Genomic DNA, 19,076 nt, shown 5'->3' with positions numbered 1-19,076 from the left:
TCACATACAATTTGTCACTTGGGATTTAGAAAGGGGGTGGGGTGCGGTGGGGCAGGGAATGTAGCTGGGACTGGTAGGGGACCTCCTTCTGGTGGAAAGTACTTTCTGACCCCAAACTTTTCTCCTTGTAGACCTCTTCTAGACACAAATAACCCCTTCTTCCCACTACCAAAAAGCCCCCAGTAAGGTAGGACCTTAAATGTGATGGTCACAAAAAGAAGTCTGATTTCTTTTCTCATCCTTTTTCCTTTTATTTATTAGTAAAGTTTCTCTACTTAAAATTCATCAAAATTCAACCCCATTTAATCACACTGGGCTTCCTTGGTGGCTCAGATGGTAAAGAATCTGCCTGCGATGCAGGAGACCCAGGTTTGATCCCTGGGTGGAGAAGATCCTCTGGAGAAGGAAATGCCTACCCACTCCGGTATTCTTGCCTGGAGAACTGCATGGACAGTCCATGCAGTCCCAAAGAGTCCGATGTGACTGAGTGACTAACACTTTCCACTTATTCACATTATGTAATGAATAACTGCTGCTGCTGCTGCTGCTAAGTCGCTTCAGTCGTGTCCGACTCTGTGCAACCCCATAGACGGCAGCCCACCAGGCTCCCCCGTCCCTAGGATTCTCCAGGCAAGAACACTGGAGTGGGTTGCCATTTCCTTCTCCAATGCATGAAAGTGAAAAGTGAAAGTGAAGTCACTCAGTCGTGTCCGACTCTTCTCGACCCCATGGACTGCAGCCTACTGGGCTCCTCCATCCATGGGATTTTCTAGGCAAGAGTAATGGAGTGGGGTGCCATTGCCTTCTCCAATAAATAACTAGTAGACCTTAAAAACAAAGCAAAACTGCCTTTGGTTAAACTCTTGGTTTTTGACTAGGAAATTTCCAGGGTAGAGAAGAGGCTAAGGTCAAGTTATGTCTCCTGCACCAGGATCACATCTCCCTGTTGTGTTATCCCTAAGGCTATGGATGATGATAAGAGCCATTGGTCAGGGAGATACAAATCAACAGGCCCAGCAGGTAACTCTCACTCATCATCCTCAGTACACTGGGATCCAGATTTTTTTCTCACTGAAAACACCATTTCCCAGCTGTTTTGTAAAAGAGTAGCAGAAACCATGTGTGATATAAAGACCTACACAAAAATTAAAGACTCTAGGTCTTGAGATGGAATTGAAAATAGATTTCATACATATAGTCAGGCTCTGTCACTTCTGTTATGAGTTGATTTGTGCTCCCCACCCCCAAATTCATGTGTTGAAGTCACCACCCCCTAGAACTCCAGAAAGAGATCTTATTTGGGAAAAGGGTCATTGCAGATATATTTAGGTAAGAGAAGGTCATACTGGAGTAGGGGGCCCCTTATTCTGACATGACTGCTGCCCCCCTGAATAGGGGAGGCTGGACACAGACATGCACACGCTGCACGACCAGAGAGGTATGTTTTGTCACAGTCCTTATGATACGAACTGCAGCAAAGACCTTTCGGCGATGCCAACCATATGTGTGGTAGTCTTTCAGATGTACAGTATATGAACAGTAAGGAAACGTGGTCCTGGCTCTCAAGGGTATCATAGTTTCATGGAGAAGGCAGACATGGCAAAACAGCAACAAAAGCCTACAGGTGCTGAATGAAGAATCAAGAGACACAGGAGGTAAGCCACGCAAGACCCATAAGCCAAGGATCTCCAAAAATTGCTGGCAAACCACCAGATGCTGGGAGAGACATAGCACAGATATCCCCCCAGCTTCAGAAGGGACCCATCCTGCTGAGACCTTGCTCTTGGACTTCTGGCCTCTAGAACTATGAGGCAATGCACTTCTGTTGTTCAAGCCATCCAGCGTGTGGCAGCCCTAGAGACTATGCCCGGTATCGCCTTTCCAAGACGTTCAGCTAAGACTTCCCACCGACTCTGTGCCTGCCCATTTCAGTGTTCCCATTTCACTCAACTCCTCTGTCACATTCAGCGGTCACTGAATTCCCCTGTAGGCCCCAAGAAGAAAACTGCCCTCGCTTGGAGTGTAGGATTCACACAGGTCCGAGGTCAAACACAGTAAATCCTCTGGAAGTGTCTAGAATTTTATAATCATTTGGTGAAAGGGATTGAAAGAAACTAAACATGGGAATTCCCTGGCTGTCCAGTGGTTAGGACTCTGTGCTCTCACTGCTGAGGGCACAGGTTTGATCCCTCATCGGGGAACTAAGATCACACAAGCTCTGTGTTGCAGCCAAAAACTAAAAAAGAAACAAAACAGGGGACGTGTAGGGCTCTGAGGCTTAATCTTCATCACTGTGTGCAGATGGCCTCCAAAGGGCCACCGCTGTTGGCGGTTCAGTGCAGACAGCGTGGGCAAGTCCACAGCAGCCACAGAGGAGGCTTTGTGCTCCTGGCTGGACACTGGCTCTGCTCTTCGCAGGGGGTGCAGAGGAGTTTCCCTCAGTCTCAAGAAAGCCCCACAAGAGAAGTGAATGGAGAAATCAAGCAATCAGGCTGCAGATGAGCCAAGTGGCCATTTGGAGGTAAACACTGTGAGCCATTTACAGGGAGGGGGTAAGGTAGCACGAGGGTCAGAGGGGAAAGAGCAAGATGACGTCATCAGAGGACTTCCTTCTCTGGAGGTGAACCCAGTCCCCCGCTAGCTCCCTTGTGTGAGCACCTGCTAAGTTGCTTCAGTCATGTCCAACTCTTTGCGACCCCATGGACTGTAGCCCACCAGGCTCCTCTGTTCATGGGATTCTCCAGGTAAGAACACTGGAGTGGATTGCCATGCCCTCCTCCTGGGGATTTTCCCAACTCAGGGACTGAACCTTTGTCTCTTATCTCTCCTGCATTGGCAGGCAGTTTCTTTACCACTAGCGTCACCTGGGAAGTCCTCTGAGTCCTTATCTCAAAGAAATCAGGTGGCATGTCCCAAGAGGTAAGAGAAGGGACTGATGTTGAAGCTGAAACTCCAATACTTTGGCCACCTGATGGGAAGAGCTGACTCATTGGAAAAGACCCTGATGCTGGGAAAGGTTGAAGGCAGGAGGAGAAGGGGACGACAGAGGATGAAATGGTTGGATGGCATCACTGACTCAATGGACACGAGTTTGAGTAAACTCTAGGAGTTGGTGATGGACAGGGAGGCCTGGCGTGCTGCGGTCCATGGGGTGGCAAAGAGTCAGACACGACTGCGTGACTGAACTGAACTGAAGAGGAAGTCTCCTGAACACTTCCTGGTTACCTAGGGAGAATTATTCCTGTGTATTAAGGATCTCTGGACCCTAAAACATTTAGCTCAATATAGCAAGCTAGCCTCTGGATTAAGTATAGCCTCCACACCCCTGGAGGACAGAGGAGGCAGGGAAGGGGCATGGGTCCCCCTCAGCAGGAGGCTGATGATACAGATGGATGAAAAGCAGTTCTGTGCACCACCCAGGGTCTCCGCGAGGTCCCATCACAACCTCATTCTGCATCAGGGACCGGGCCAAGGGTGAAAGGTCATGCTGCCCTGGGCTATGACACATAAGAGGCAAAGCAGGAAGAGGTGGCCCTGGAGAGGAAAGCGGGGTAAGGAAGAGAGGAATGAAGCTTAGTGCAGAGGAAAGTGTAAACTGGGGCTTGGGTACTCTGACACCGGGGACAACATTAAGTCCTGGTGGGACCTTGTTACCTCTGCTGGACTCCACAGTCACAGGGATGAAAGGGTAGCATAAAATGGTGACTGTCAGAGCTGAGGGTGAGAGGAGACGGACAGATTAATAGAAAGATTCCAAAGGTTCGTGGGGAACCTATCATGTGTGAGGTACACAAAGAGTAGGCATCGCTTATTTTCAAAACAGCCTGTGTTCTCGATTAAGGCTGGCACTTTAAATGCATTTCCCCATACAAGTCCTGGTATAGATGGCACCTGGTTAACCCATGAGGAAGTCCTAGGATAATGGTGTGGGCAGGGAACAGGCCTTTCCTATGTCTGGATGCAGAAACCTGGTGTTTGCACAAAGTACATGTTGTTGCAATAAAGGGAATGGTTAAGAAAATTGGAATCGGAATAGCATAGGGAACTGTAATCAATATTTTGTGATAACCTATAAGGGAAAAGAATTGGAAAATATATATATATATATAGATACATCTATGTCTGCCTGTCTGTCTGTCTATGGGAGATTTTTGTCCTGTTAAGTCCATTTATCCTGGGGCAGTCAATGATCCAAATGGGTTAATTCAGTCCAATTTAGTATGAGGTTTTAACATCATTAACTGAAGACATACACTAGGGTCTCAAAAGTTACCTCTGACTGTTTTTGGTTTACATATGACAGCTTCAAGTATAGATGGTCCCAGACATATGACGGATTGACTCAGCAATTTTTTGACTTTACAGTGGTGGGACAGTGATACTCTTTAGGTGGAAATGACACTTCAAAATTTTGAATTTCAGTCTTTTTCCGGGGCTAGTGATGTACAGGAGAATACTCCTGTGGTGCTGGGTGGTGGCAGTGAGAACCGCTCTCAGTCAGCCTCGTGATCACGAGGGTAAACAGCTGATGCCACCCTGCACCCAGACGACCATTCTGATTTTCACTTGCAGTACAGTGTTCAATAAATTACATGAGATAGTCGACACTTTATCATCATCATTAAATCTTTTGGCTGCACTGCATGGCATGTGTGATCTTAGTTCCCTGAGCAGGGATTGAACCCATGGTCCCTGCATTGGAAGAACCGAGTCCTAACCACCGGACCACCAGGGAAGTCTCAACACTTTATTATCAGACAGACTTTGCATTAGATGATTTTGCCCAACTGCAGGCTAATCTAAGTGTTCCTAGCACGTTTAAGATAGGCTAGGCTAAGCCATGCTGTTTGACAAGCTAGGAGTAGTAAATGCATTTTCACCTTAGGATATTTTCAGCTTAAAGATGCATTTATCAGGCTATTATCATGCATTTATCACCCCCATCCTAAGTCTGAGAAGATCTATATTGTGAAACAGGAACATTATAAGCAGGAGTGCTGGGACCTGCCAGTCTTTTGTACCCCATTCAGAGCATCTGTTTTAGCATCCTAATCTCCATAATTTTTCTACTCATTGTTTAATCATTTGTGCTATTTTCAGGGTACTTGCAAATACACAAAAAACTAATAAAAACATTATTCTGGTCAGCTCATCGATATTGCTGTGAAATGAACACAGGCGCTGGAGCCAAGCGGGCCTGGGGTTAAGTCGAGCTTTGCCACTTGGTAGCTACGTGATTTGGAGGCAGGCTACTTTATCACTGGTAGCCTCGACTGTCTCATCTATAAAGTGGAAATAATATTACCCTCTTCATAGGGTAGTCGTGAGGATTAAATGATTTAAACATGGAAAAGCTTACATGCTTAAAAGGACCTGGCATACAATAAGAACCCAATAAATGTTAACTATTATTTTGGGATTATGAAGTAGATTCATATACCTCATCTCCTTTAATTATCTCATTAAAATTATAGAATTCCTTCCTCCAAAGCAGTCTTTGGGCAGCTGGATTTGATGGGTGAGGTTGAGGGGAGGGAAGTGGGATAATGTTTCCCTCAGTAAAACAGACATGTAAATAAAATTTCTGTGGTCTATCCCAGAATACAAGTCACTCTCCCCACCCTACACAAAGAAATGATTTCTCTGTATTATCTGGGCCATGACCATGGGCTAGCTGGGAGGAGAACTGAGAATGGCAGCACATTGACACCTAAAATTTCCCGTCCTCACTTCCAGTTTCCACATTCACCTGGTGGCAAGGGGCTGCCCCAGAACAGAGTTTTCACCTTAGAACCTGGTGGCAAGGAGCTGCCCCAGAGCAGAGTTTTCACCTTAGAACCTGGTGGCAAGGAGCTGCCCCAGAGCAGAGTTTTCACCTTAGAACCTGGTGGCAAGGAGCTGCCCCAGAGCAGAGTTTTCACCTTAGAACCGTGCTGACGGCTGCAGAAAGCAGTGACGGCACAGCAGGTGCAAACAGTTTCAAACTCAAGTGATGAAAAATCACCTCCCAGTCTCTCAGATGGGAGCACAGGAGAGGGTGGGACTGAAGGGCTGACATTATAGGAGGGTCCCCCAAAGAGGTAGTGAGATGGGCATATTTGAGAAACATAGATCCTGTTCTTCCTCCCTGGAAGCTTGTGCACATCCAGTCCAACATGGGTGGCTTTGCAGAGCTGATCTCATTCAGAGACCAGCCCGGATTAGAAGCATATTTTAATCACTCAATGAGCTTTTAGGGAATCACTCATTCAAGCAGTTCTAATACCAAAGGACCAGTGGCAATCCAGTGTATATTTTGGGACAAAGCTTATCTCCTTAAATATTCCATCAGAGCCCAAAGTCACTGCTTTCAGAACCCAAAGTATCAAAAGTTAATCATAACTGTAACAAAACAAATGTATTTTTATAAGCATTTGTAGGGGCTTCCCTGGTAGCTTAGTCGGTAAAGAATCTGCCTGCAGTGCAGGAGAGCCAGGTTTGATCCCTGGGTAGGGAAGATTCCTTGGAGAAGGAAATGGCAACCCACTCCAGTATTCCTGCTTGGAAAATCCTAGGGTCAGAGGAGCCTTTTGGGCTACAGTCCACGATGTCCCAAGAGTTGGACACAACTTAGCAACTAAATAACCATCATCACGACCATTTGTGGGTCTGAAATTTCTAAAGACGTTGTGCCTCCTGGTTTTGGTGAAATATGTAGCCTCCTGCCTGCATAGCTATCTGCTATTGTTTAGTCGCTCAGTTGTGTCCCACTCTTGTGATCCCATACAGTGTAGCCTGGCAGGCTCCTCTGTCTACAGGATTCTCCAGGCAAGAATATTGGAGTGGGTTGCCATTTCCTTCTCCAGGGGATCTTCCCAACCCAGGGATTGAACTCACATCTCCTGCACTGGTAGGCAGGTTCTTTACCCCACATAGCTATACCCCACATTGCTATCTAACTTACACCTAACTCATCTCATGCAGATAAAATGGGTCACCCACCAAAGAAAAGCAATCTATTTAAAATGAGGTTTTCATCATGAAACAAGTGAATGACGCTACTCTTGGTCTGACTACTAAGAGGGGTAATATTATCAAAAGTTCTTGATAAGATGAGATAAACGAGAATTGATGCTCAGCATTTCTGAGCATCACCAGACAGGACACTGTTGTGTTTTTCTGGATTTTAGTCGCTCATGACTCTGAAGGTAGAGAACGTGTCTTATTCATCTTTGTATCACCCAGGGAGACTCAGTCCTTAGGACTTGAGAGTTCTTAAGATCTGAGACCATTTGGTTGAATTTCCTGTCTTGTAACTGGGGTGAGTGACAGAAATGAGAAACTGAGCCCTTATGACTGTTACAGCAGAAGAGAGGATTAGAACCTGGTTTCCTGATGGCCAGGTCCCATTCTTTAGAACATTATTTCTAAGCTGACCATGTGTCTAGAGTCCCATTTCAGTGGCGTAAGTGTCTGGGTACAGATGAAAAGTTATATAGTTATCTTACTTATATAATAGTGCCTTCCCCAGCCCTTCCATAGCTATGTAAGAGTGAAAATGTTAGTCCCTCAGTCATGCCTGACTTGTTGCGACCTCCATGAACTGTAGCCCACCACGCTCCTCTGTCTATGGGATTCTCCAGGCAAGAATACTGGAGTCATTCCCTTCTCCAGAGGATCTTTCCAACCCAGGGATCGAACCTGGGTCTCCCACACTGCAGGCAGATTCTTTACCATCTGAGCCACCAGGGAAGCTCAGTAACTAAGTAAGGGAAGAGAAGAATGCTGGTTCTCCTAGACGAAGGTGGTAATTTGAGTACTGCTTAGGCCCAAGTTATAACACAGTTGTAGAACAGTGTACATTGCAGAGACAATGAATGTTTACAGAATGAAAGATCTGAATTCATAGGTCACCTTTCTCTCCCATCAGAGCCTCTGAGCTAACAGTGACCTCCTGGCTTGGCACTGCCATGTGGATGCTAGTACAGAAGGCGAGAGTGCAGTGTAATGTACTCACTTGGGGTATCTGCAAGGAACTGTTGCTGGGATAAACAAGATACGCTTGTCCTGTGATATAAATTCCCGCTGTGAAATCATGAATGTCTGAATTGGTCAAGTCGATGGCAGTGATGAGGTGAAGACCCTGGGGGAGGTGGGGTGGAGGAGTGAATGAAGCTTTGTGTTTCCATGTCTCTGCATGCCTCACGGTGCCAGCCTGTTGAGGGGCTGAGTTGATTCTCTCTGGAGTGTCCTGTTTTTTCATTCTCAGCTCTGTGTCAAGTCAACAGCAACACACTTTTACACTGTTCTGTAACCCCAATTATGTAACACAAATCATTAGGGATGTAATATTGGATGCTTATAATTTCACTTTACAAACTTTCTCCCCTGCAAGATCAGATCTTTCTGTATGTGAACACATGCCCATATTAATGTGTTACCAGTTTTCCCTGGTGGCTCAGATGGTAAAGTGTCTGCCTGCAACATTCGAGACCTAGGTTTGATGCCTAGGTCGCGAAGATCCCCTGGAGAAGGGAATGGCAACCCACTCCAGTGGTCTTGCCTGGAGAATTCTTTAGACAGAGGAGCCTGAGGTGGGGGGGCTACAGTCCATGGGGTGGCAATGAGTCAGATATGACTGAGCAACTAACAGTTTTCCTTTCATTCATGATATAACAGTATTGATCCTAGGGCCAACTCATGTTAAGCTGGATATATATATTTTTTTTGATGGAAAAGAAAGGAAAGGTGGTTGGAGGTAGGGACCTTGTACACATCATCCACCTCTCGAGTTGGTCCCTTTCTGTCGCCAAATCCACCCATACATCTGGAGTTCTGGGGGCCGGCAGGCGCCTCATATCACCTTGTGGCTAGTACAGCTCTTCTCACGTGATCCCATCTGACACAGACCTAGGCTCCTTTCTGTGTGTCCACCTGCTTATGTGAGAGCAGGTGGAGGAGCAGGGCAGGTAGCACGATCATGATTCCTGGCCAACAGCTTGAAGGAACCATCTCTGAGAAGGGGCTGCTTTTAAGGGCAGGTTTGAAGCAGAGCTATCTGGTCCACAGGGCGACTGATCAGCCCTTGACCTTGGCCTCCTTAGCTCCATCTTTTTACCTGCTGAGCTCACTACTGCCAACAGCACAGCACTTGAGGGCATGGCTCACTAGGGCATGTTTGGTAGTGCATTTGTATTTTCTTGGTGGGAGACGGGCTCAGAGAGGGGCTGGCGTTCCCTACCGAGTGGCTCCTGCCAATGAGAACAACAAACACACCTGCTCAGGAGTCAGGTCAGGCCGAGGGGAGGAGGGAGTTGTCATGAGGCGAGGCCATCGGCCACCAATCACAGCTGAGGATAAAAAGGGGAAGAGAAATTCCAAATAGGAATTTTCCTTTTTATAAATAATGAGAAGAAGAGAGAGAAAACCGACAAAAGGACAAAGAGAAAACAAATAAAAGACAACCCCGCCCCCAGCTGGATTTCCCAGGTGGCACTAATGGTAAAGAACCTGCCTGCAATGCAGGAGGCGTAAGAGATGAGGGTTCAATCCCTGGGTTGGGAAGATCCCCTGGAGAAGGGAACGGCAACCCACTCCAGTATTCTTGCCTGGAGAATCCCCATGGACAGAGGAGCCTGGTGGGCTATAGTCCATGGGGTCGCAGGGTCACAACTGAAGTGACCAGCACGCATGCACCACCCCCAACAAGCCATCATACACATTTTGTATTTGAAGATGCAGCCTACATACTCTGCTTCTTGCCCTAATATCAAGCTTCAGTAAACTCACCTCCTGTTCTCTGGAGTAGCTATTGGCTACTATGCAAATGTATAGGGCAGGAAGGGTAAAAGAGCAGAGAAACCAAACTGGGATTGAGAGGCAGCAGGTAAATTCAGCAAAGGTAACGCTGGGGGAAGACAGGCTGAGAGGCACAGGCAGGGAGCCTGCAAGAAGCACAGGTTTATTCTCCATCACGGAGGCGAGGGAACCCACTGTGAAATGCCTGGCACACGAAAGAGATGCCGGTCAGGTCGCCTGGAGCCAGGCTCTGTTTGGTGAAGTGTTAATTAAGAAAACACATAACTTCTCATTTTTTAATTTGCCAACAATGAAACAAAAATAGTGCTGCTCTGGGGGATGCTCCATCAGTTTAAGGAAATGCCTCTAGAAAAACAAACAAACAAAAAACACAGGGTTTTAGGCCCCTCATAATCTGGTCTGAAGGATACATTTAAAAGAATTACTTTGGTTTCCAATTCAGGCAGAAAGGTGTGGAGGAAACGCTCCCAGGAGGCCTGATACATTGCAGTTTAACAGAACAGGGAGCAGAGGAAGATTTTTTACACCCTATTTTTGTCCCCAAACACCTGCTGTGGAACTCTGTCTGGGGCCACAATTCAATTCTGGTCTTTTGTTCTGTTTTCTACCAGTAATTTGATAAGAACCATGTAACTGGACAGAGCAGAGCGTTGCCTGAACGTCTGAACTAAGTCCTCCCACCAAACACACGGCAAGACGCCGCCTTCGGAGCACGAGGACGAGACCCCCCCGGACCCCCATCGAGTTCACAGGGTTTGGGTCTCTTTTCTTCCCCCAGCATATGTGACCCTCTGCTCAAAATCTTCAATGACTCCCCATTACTTTGCTCCACAGCCCAGAAATCAAAGTCCTCCACATCCTGCTTCTAATCTTACCTCTTTGGACTGGTTCTACAGCAGCGAAATGTGGATCACTGTTGAGACAGGGGGATGGCTCACAGGGCTCTCGTTAGTTTATTCTCCCTATTTGGGGTCTGTTTGAAATCTTTCTTCATCAAAGGTACGTGATTGCTCTCTATTCTATTGCTCTCAATTCCAGTTAGAGATTGCTCTCTAACTCCATTTTGGGTCCTCCTGGAATGTTCCCCCACTTCATTCCGGCTTATCAGACCTTCAAGGAGTCCTGCAGGTCACCTCCTTCGTGACGCTGAACCTGATGCCTGCACTGGCTGTCATCTCCCCTTCCATCGTCTCTTTATGGTGCCTGTTATAGCTATTCTTTGTTATTGACATGCGTATCTATCTCATCTCCTCCACGAGACTGGGAGTTGCAGAGAACCAAAGAGAGATCTTATTATTCACCTTGGCATTTCCCCTAGGGTCTCAAACACAGTCAGTACTCAATAAATGTTGGTCAAATGAAAAATGAATCACGTGAATAAGAACACAGAGACAGCGGAAGCTTTGGGGTTGGGCTACATCTCGGACGAGAGAGACGCCTCCCGGGTACCTTCTTCATGGTTCTGGTGAAGGATGACTTCCTGCTGCGTGTGTATCGAGTTTCCGGGGTGAAAGAACGGTGAGAAAAGAATCCGAGGTTTCCTCTGCTTCAGAATATGCTGAAGGAGTTCATAGAGCACATCACCTGGAGAGAAAAAGGAGAAAGAAACAGGGAAATGGGAGTGTTCCGTTCAACAACTATTTGCTGAGCTCTGACTCTGAGCCTGGCACAGTGTTGAGGAAGGTAGGTCTGTCCACCGGGAGCTTGCAGGGGATAGGATGTGGCACTAATACTCAGATGGTCAGAGCCATGTGGGACTTTTAAAAAACTTTTTTAATTATGAAAGTCATATACAAAAAAGGAATAGGAAGGGAGAAAGAAAACAAAAGTTATCTATAATCCTATTCCTAAGAAACACGGACCCTGTTAATACTATATACAGTATGTTTTTGCTGAAGAATTGATGCTTTCAAACTGTGGTGCTGGAGAAGACTCTTGAGAGTCCCTTAGACAGGAAGGAAATCAAACCAGTCAATCTTAAAGGAAATCAAACCTGAATATTCACTGGAGGGACTGGTGCTGAAGCTGAAGCTCCAATACTTTGGCCACCTGATGCAAAGAACTGACTCACTGGAAAAGACCCTGATGCTGGGAAGTTTGAGGGCAGGAGGAGAAGGGGGTGACAGAGGATGAGATGGCGGGATGGCATCACTGACTCAATGGACATGAGTTTGAGCAAACTCCAGGAGATGGTGAAGGATGGGGAAGCCTGGTGTGCTGCAGTTCATGGGGTTGCAAAGAGTTGGACACAACTGAGCGACTGAACAACAACAGTATATGATATAGTTATAGAATTAGAATCAAGCTTATCATAGTTGAGTATCTTTCTCCCTCCACATCATTCAACTGCTTTAGTAACTGCAATATAACAGCCTGTCATAGGGATGTACCAGACTTTACTGGAAACTTAAATTGTCCCAACTTATTGCTATTCCTTTTATTTAAAAAAAATACTTTTTGTATCTATTTGCATTTTAGATTATTCGAAGAAGATAAAGTCATTAAGGATGAAAAGTTTTAATGTTTCAATGACAACTCATGGACTTTTCATAGAAATCTTCCCAACAGGAAAAAAAAAAAGTGCCTTTTTCTAATCCACCCCAATCCCAGGCAGGAAAAGAATAAATACAGAAAAAAAAAATTTACATGTCCAATCAGAGGTGCTAACTATTAATATTAAAGATACCCCATAATGAACTAGCATATTCTGGGAAGCTAAAACTTATGCTTCCTTCTAAAAATATACACAGGCATTGCTCCCAGGTTCCACCAGCTCTAAAAATCATCTTTGGATGTCAGCCTCTAGCAGAGGATGGTAGGGGCTGGTTTGAACTGGGGGGCCTTCTGTGCTGATATATTTTGTATCTGAAGTGTCCACTGAGTAGTTAATTAGCAAAAAAAAAAAAAAGAAAGAAAGAAAAGCTGTTCTGGTCTTGTCCCTCCCCTTTGACTTAGCTCCAAGTTCAAAAACGCAGGTGGGTGCCTCAACACCCCTTCGACGTGGGTGATTAATCTTAAAAATACCGCAGGCTTTTCTGACTGTCCCCCTACGCCCTTCCACACACACATACGCAGTCAACAATTGTACCAAACAATGGGCTTTTTGTCTCTAATTTTAGCCATTTTTAACAGATACTTTAATTAACAACTTAATACTGCATATTTTGGGCTATGGCTAAACTTTTTTTTTTTTTCCCCTTCAACTCAGTCTGAACCTGAGAAACACTCCAAATGAATTCCTTTGTTTCTGCAAACTTCTGCACCTTTTCTATCTGTACCAAATAAAGCTCCATAATACTCCGTCCTAAGTGATCCCTGAGATTCCCTTGGGTTTCACTTTTGTTTCTTCCTCTATCTTCGAATTTTGGTCGTTATATTAATATAACTTACTGCCACTGTTAGGGCATGGCAACCCACTCCAGTATTCTTGCCTGGAGAATCCCATGGACAGAGGAGCCTGGTGGGCTACAATCCAAGGGGTCAAGAAGAGTTGGACACAACTGAACAACACTTTTATTGCCACTCTTTATGACTGTGATCAAACAGAGCAAAAAACCTTTAAGAACGGAAGGCCTTATATCACTGGGTCTTTGCTTTCATTGACACGGGCGAGGAGCCGCAGAGGTGTTCTGAACCAGACTTGAGAGCGTTGTGTGTATAAGGGAGAGCGATGACACACAACTGCGAGCGGCTGGGAAAGGCTCTGGAGCTCATCTAATTCAGACCAGTAGTCATGGTGATGCTGTCGCTGACGAGATCAGGATACAGAGCCTGAAATACCGTCCTATTTTAATGATTCATATTTTAATCGCTCACAAAAATAAGTCCCTAATCAACACTTTGTTTCTTGGGGTTTAGCGTAAATGTCTTCCTGAACTTTTCCCATTTACATGGCCTCGCATAGCTGGTGTTCTATCCCGTGGGTTTGAGCAAAGCTTTATTTCGGTAGTAGCCCGAGAGAAAATGAAAACCCTGAAAAAAAAAAAAGTGTTCCAGATGATTACTAAGACAAATGGGCAGTAACTAATGTGCCCGTTTAGAAAGGGGAGGCCAGGAAATGCAGATTGAGTGTGTGTGAGGGTGGTGGACTGCGGGTTTGGAGGCAGGCTGGTGTGCGGGGAGGGCCCTGGGGCCTGGCCTGCGGGACGAGCCTCGCTGCACCAGGCGACCTTGAGCAGGTCTCTGAACTTTCTGCGAAATGCAAACATTCCCCTCAGAGGAGGATGTCAAGCAGCAGGGTCTGGGTGCACGTGACACCTGGCCCCTCCTTGGGGGTCACTCCAAGGGCTCTGAGTGGGGAGTGGCCATCACTTTCTTTCCATTTCTCTGTGGGTACAGAGAAAGCGAGTCAACAAAGCGGATGTCCTTTAAGTTCTCCAGGCATCAGTTCCTCATCTGTAAAATGGCAGTATTAGCAGCATCTGGGCTTCCCTGATAGCTCAGCTGGTAAAGAATCCACCTCCAATGCAGGAGTTGGTTCAATTTCTGGGTCGGGAAGATCCCCTGGAAAAGGGATAGGCTACCCACTCCAGTATTCTTGGGCTTCCCTGGTGGCTCAGACAGTAAAGAATCCGCCCGCAATGTGGGAGACCTGGGTTCAATTTCTGGGTTGGGAAGATCCCCTGGAGAAGGGAATAGCAACCCACTCCAATATTCTTGCCTGGAGAATTCCATGGACAGAGGACCCTGGGGAGGCTACAGACCATGGGGCCACAAAGAGTCAGACACAACTGAGCGACTAAGCACAACACAGCACAGTAGCATCTTCCTCCCAGGAGGGCTTCCCAGGTGGCTCAGTGGTAAAGAACCTGCCTGCCGATGCAGGAGACATGGGTTTGAGCACTGGGTTGGGAAGATCCCCCGGAGAAAGGAAAGTGAAGTCGCTCAGTTGTGTCCAACTCTGCGACTCCATGGACTGTAGCATACAAGGCTCCTCTGTCCATGGGATTTTCCAGGCAAGGGTACTGGAGTGGGTTGCCATTTCCTTCTCCAGAGGATCTTCCTGACCTAGGGACTGAACATTGCAGGCAGATGCTTTACCGTCTGAGCCACCAGGGAAGCCCCTGGAGAAGGAAATGGCAACCCACTCCAGTGTTCCTGCCTGAGAAATCCCATGGACAAAGGAGCCTGGCAGGCTACAATCCTGGGGTCACAAAGAGTTGGACATGACTGAGCAGCTAAACAACCACCACTACCTTTCAGGGTGCCTATGAGGACCCAACAAGGTAATCATGTAATACAGTCATCACAGCATCTGACAAACAGTGAGAACCCAGCAAACACCAGTTGCTGTGTGACCACCACTATCTCCACTATTATTGCAGATATTACTGAAGTGGTTTAGGACAGACCTGTGGATCCCGAGGGAGAACAAAGCAGGAGTATCTGGGTCATGGTCATGTTTATGTTCCCCTTTCAGAAAGGGCAAGGTGGACTGAGGTCATTCGCCCATCTTGGTCTCTCCAGATGCCTCACCCTGGCTTGATGGGCTAAGCCGGACCAACTTGTGCTCTGCGCTGTACTTCCCCCAGGCCCTTGTGCTGCCTCTCTGCAGCCTTTCATCCCAAAATTGGCAAAGGGAGCCAGGCAGAGAAGGCTTCTCTCTGAGTGAGTGGGGGAGAGGAGGTCAGGCAGAGCTCGGCCAGTTCCTTACCTAAATTGCAAGAACTGGTAAGACAGCATTCAGAAGTGACACCTGTGACAGCTAGCTAAAGGGTAGGAGCCTGGGCCCAGGGTCCCAGGTTAGGGAAAAACGTACTTCTAAGACCGCAGAGTACTGAACCAGTCCATCCACAGACATGTTTCCTTGGCGACCAGGAGCTCAGTTGGGGAACGGGGCTGGCTTAGCACAAACATCACTACTCTGGGGCAAAACCAACCCACTGCGTGTGTCGCTGTGTGTGCCTGGCAGGAATATTTTGTGGCCGATAATGACTTGGAATCTTAGGATTCTACAAGTTTCTTAGAAGGATTCGAACTTGTGTTCAGCAAAAGCCCCCTGCCAAGAAGTAGCTTTGGCTGAGTACTTCCATGACGGGCAGCCGGCCACAGCATAAGCAAACCATTTTTGGACAGCTCTAGTCGCTAGAAGGTTCTTCTGTTGGGCTGGAAGCTGGCGTCCTCTGTAATCTCATGTACCTCGGTTCCTAGTTTTTGGCTTTTGGAGCAGCACAGCACGTGTGTCCCATCTGCAACCATTTCCTAAATAAATAAAGGTGCCCCCCCATCCTTTTCCATCTTCACTGGCCCCCAGTTCCTCCAGCAGCCAGTATGCTTTCTGGCTACATTCTGAAAATCTTTATACACACAGGAGATGACATCGCAAAAGTGATATTAACAAAAAGATCTCTGGAATAAAGAAGATATTTAAAAAGAAGTTATATTTATTTGCCTGCTGTATAAAGAGCAGGAGCCATAGTGCTACATATCTAACAAAGCGAATGACCACTGGCCTGAATTCAAGGCACTTGTTCAAGAAACTCTTGGCCTGTTCAATCCTTGATAAATCTTCCCTGTCTTCCCAGAAAAGACATAACTAGTACTAACCCTAAAAGATGCTTCCATTGTACTAAGCAATGAAACCAAGGCTATTGTTTAAGGGACAATAGCTTTTGTTGGTTTCTCCCGCTATCTTCAGGCATACACACATGGTTCATGTATCCACATGCACAGGTGGGTTTGCTATGAAGCCAGTGAGTTTCAGGGGCCTTTGTTTGCATAGTCCCATGAAAGGAAACCTAAGGGACTTTTCCTCCAGGCTCAGTGGTTAAGGATCCACCTGCCAATGCAGGGGTCATGGGTTTGATCCCTGGTCCAGGAAGAGCCCACATGCCCATGGGGCACCTAAGCCCCTTCGCCACAACTACTGAAGCCCACACGGCCTACAGCCTGTGTTCTGCAACAACAGAAGCCACCACAATGAGAAGCCCGCACACTGCAACTAGAGAGGAGCCCCACTTGTCACAACTAGAGAAGGCCCGTGCACAGCAACGGAGAGCTGGCACACCATAAATAAATACAAATTAAAAAAAAGGAAACCTAGAACTGCGTGTCTTCACATTATAACTTCAGGTCCTATAAACCCTAGATACACTCCTAGATACCTGCATACACACACAGAAACCCACAAACTAAACACATACACAATTTTGTATCAGTGACCTTGGTGTTAAAACCTAGGCATCTACTTCGAGAATCCTAAATTCTATTATTTGCAATTTGTTTGAAACAAGCAGTAGAGAGAGTGAACAAAACTGCTGCAAGTTGCCTTAGCAATTTTACTAGTGTCTGAAGACCAAGAACATAAAGATACTGTTTAGAGGGTTAAATTTACCTAAGTTTCTTTACTTTTAGAAGACAGAGCTTGGGCTCTGGAGCAAGGGAGTCCCAGGTTTGAATCCCGGTTCCTTTATTCATCAGCTGCATGTCCTGAGGCAAATTACCTTTTGTCTTTGAGCCTTAGTTCAAGGCTTAAATATTCTTTTGTATCAAATGAGAACAATGCCTAGACTTGGCAGGGCTGTTATGAGGATTAAATGAGATGATGTGAATGAGCGTCGGCCCCAGGTCTGCTCTCCTGTGTGCTCAGGAGATGGTATTCCTTGTGACTATGATGATTATTAACTGACATGTCTCCAAAAAAATCTGGAAACTATTTGCTCTGCTTCAGTACTTTTTGTCTTTCAAGGACACACATAAGTTTCATAAAGTCATAAGAATGGAATTTTTTTTATAGCGGACATCATTTCACACACATATTTCTAGTTCACCGTTTCTTTCCCTGTCCCGGTGTGCAGTATATCGTCAACTTCTTCCTATGGGTCTCTTCCCTTTAGCATTTAAGCAGCTTCAAGTGTTTTCTGTCTTCTACACACACATACACATACGTGCTCACACACACACACACACACACACACACACACACACACCTCCTCTGTCCTCATTTTCCCCTCCAGGTGCTGTCCCTGTTTCTCTTCCCATTGCAGCCAAACTTCCCGAAGAGCTGTCCAACTCTGTTATCACTACGCCCCTCTCCGTGCACTTCTCCAGGCCCTCTGGTCTCCAGTCCAACCCTCTCCAAAGTGCTTTTTTTTTTTTTTAATTGAGGTATAGTTGCTTTACAATGCTGTGTTGATCTCTGCTGTACAAGGAAGTGAATCAGCTAGCCATGGATGTATACCCCCTCCCTATTTGCAGGAATCGAGATGCAGATGTAGGGAATGGACATGTGGACATGGGGTGGGGGAGGGGATGAACTGGGAGGTTGGGACTGATGTACATGCACTGCCATGTGTAACACAGCTGCTGCTGCTGCTGCTAAGTCGCTTCAGTTGTGTCTGACTGTGTGACCCCACAGACGGCAGCCCACCAGGCTCCCCCGTCTCTGGGATTCTCCAGGCAAGAACACTGGAGTGGGGTGGTGCCATTGCCTTCTCCGGTGTAACGTAACTAGCTAGTGGAAACCTGTCGTACAGCTCAGGAAGCGCAGCTTGGTGCTCTGTGATGACTCAGAGGGGTGGGATGGGGGAAGGTGGGAGGAAGGTACAACGGTGCTCTTGCCGAGGTCACCTCCAGGTCATCAAAGCCAAAGAGTGATGTACCTGCCTCTCAGCAACATCATTAACACTAGTCACTGTCTCCCCCTCACTTAGAACACCCCACAGCTTCAGACATGCCTCATCTCCTGGTTTTCTGCTCTCACTGCTTCCTCACCCTTTAAGGCTCCCAGGCCTCTCATCGCCTTTCTCCTGGGTCATCTCAGCCCCTCCATGGCTGCCGTCAGCTGGTCTCCACTACATCTGCTCAGTCAGACACCCCTCCTCACCTTCAGAACCTTCGGTTACCTCCTACACACGTCCTCTTGCCTGTCACCCGGGCACCACATGTCTTACATGTTCGACATAAACGCCTTTACAACCATCGGTGCTTCCTAGTGCAGTAAATCCCCAGCTGTCTGGGTCGGAAACCAGGACTCATCCTTGACTCTCTCCTTCTCATTCAACATCACCAAGACTCTGCCTTCTAAACAGTCCTTGAATCCCCTGCTTTTCCCCGCTGGATGTCTTAGTTTCGGTCACTTGCCATTGCGTCTACCGACTGCTCTACATCCCACTTCTCAATTCTGTGTTTCACCATGCCAGTCTCTGCTTCAGACCATGAATGGCTTCCACCTGTTTTTAAAATAACATTTAAAGTTCCTAACATGATCCACAAGGCCTGTAATGATCTACTGAAGTGACTCAATGAATGGCTGCAAAGCTACAGTGTATGCCTCTATT

General features: G+C 46.7%; 1 protein-coding gene across 3 annotated transcripts in view; it reads right to left on the bottom strand.

The window, feature by feature from the left end:
- Positions 1 to 19,076, bottom strand: part of ETV6 (ETS variant transcription factor 6) — a 289,205-nt gene that overhangs the window by 30,558 nt on the left and 239,571 nt on the right. For all 3 annotated transcript variants that reach the window (XM_070371102.1, XM_005890040.3, XM_070371103.1), the window contains one exon: positions 11,248 to 11,382. In XM_070371102.1, the coding sequence (XP_070227203.1) occupies positions 11,248 to 11,382 (135 nt within the window). The remainder of the gene's footprint in view (positions 1 to 11,247; positions 11,383 to 19,076) is intronic.

Source organism: Bos mutus, chromosome 5 (assembly GCF_027580195.1).
Source record: "Bos mutus isolate GX-2022 chromosome 5, NWIPB_WYAK_1.1, whole genome shotgun sequence".
NCBI classification, from domain to species: domain Eukaryota; kingdom Metazoa; phylum Chordata; class Mammalia; order Artiodactyla; family Bovidae; genus Bos; species Bos mutus.
This window is presented reverse-complemented; position numbering and strand designations above follow the sequence as displayed.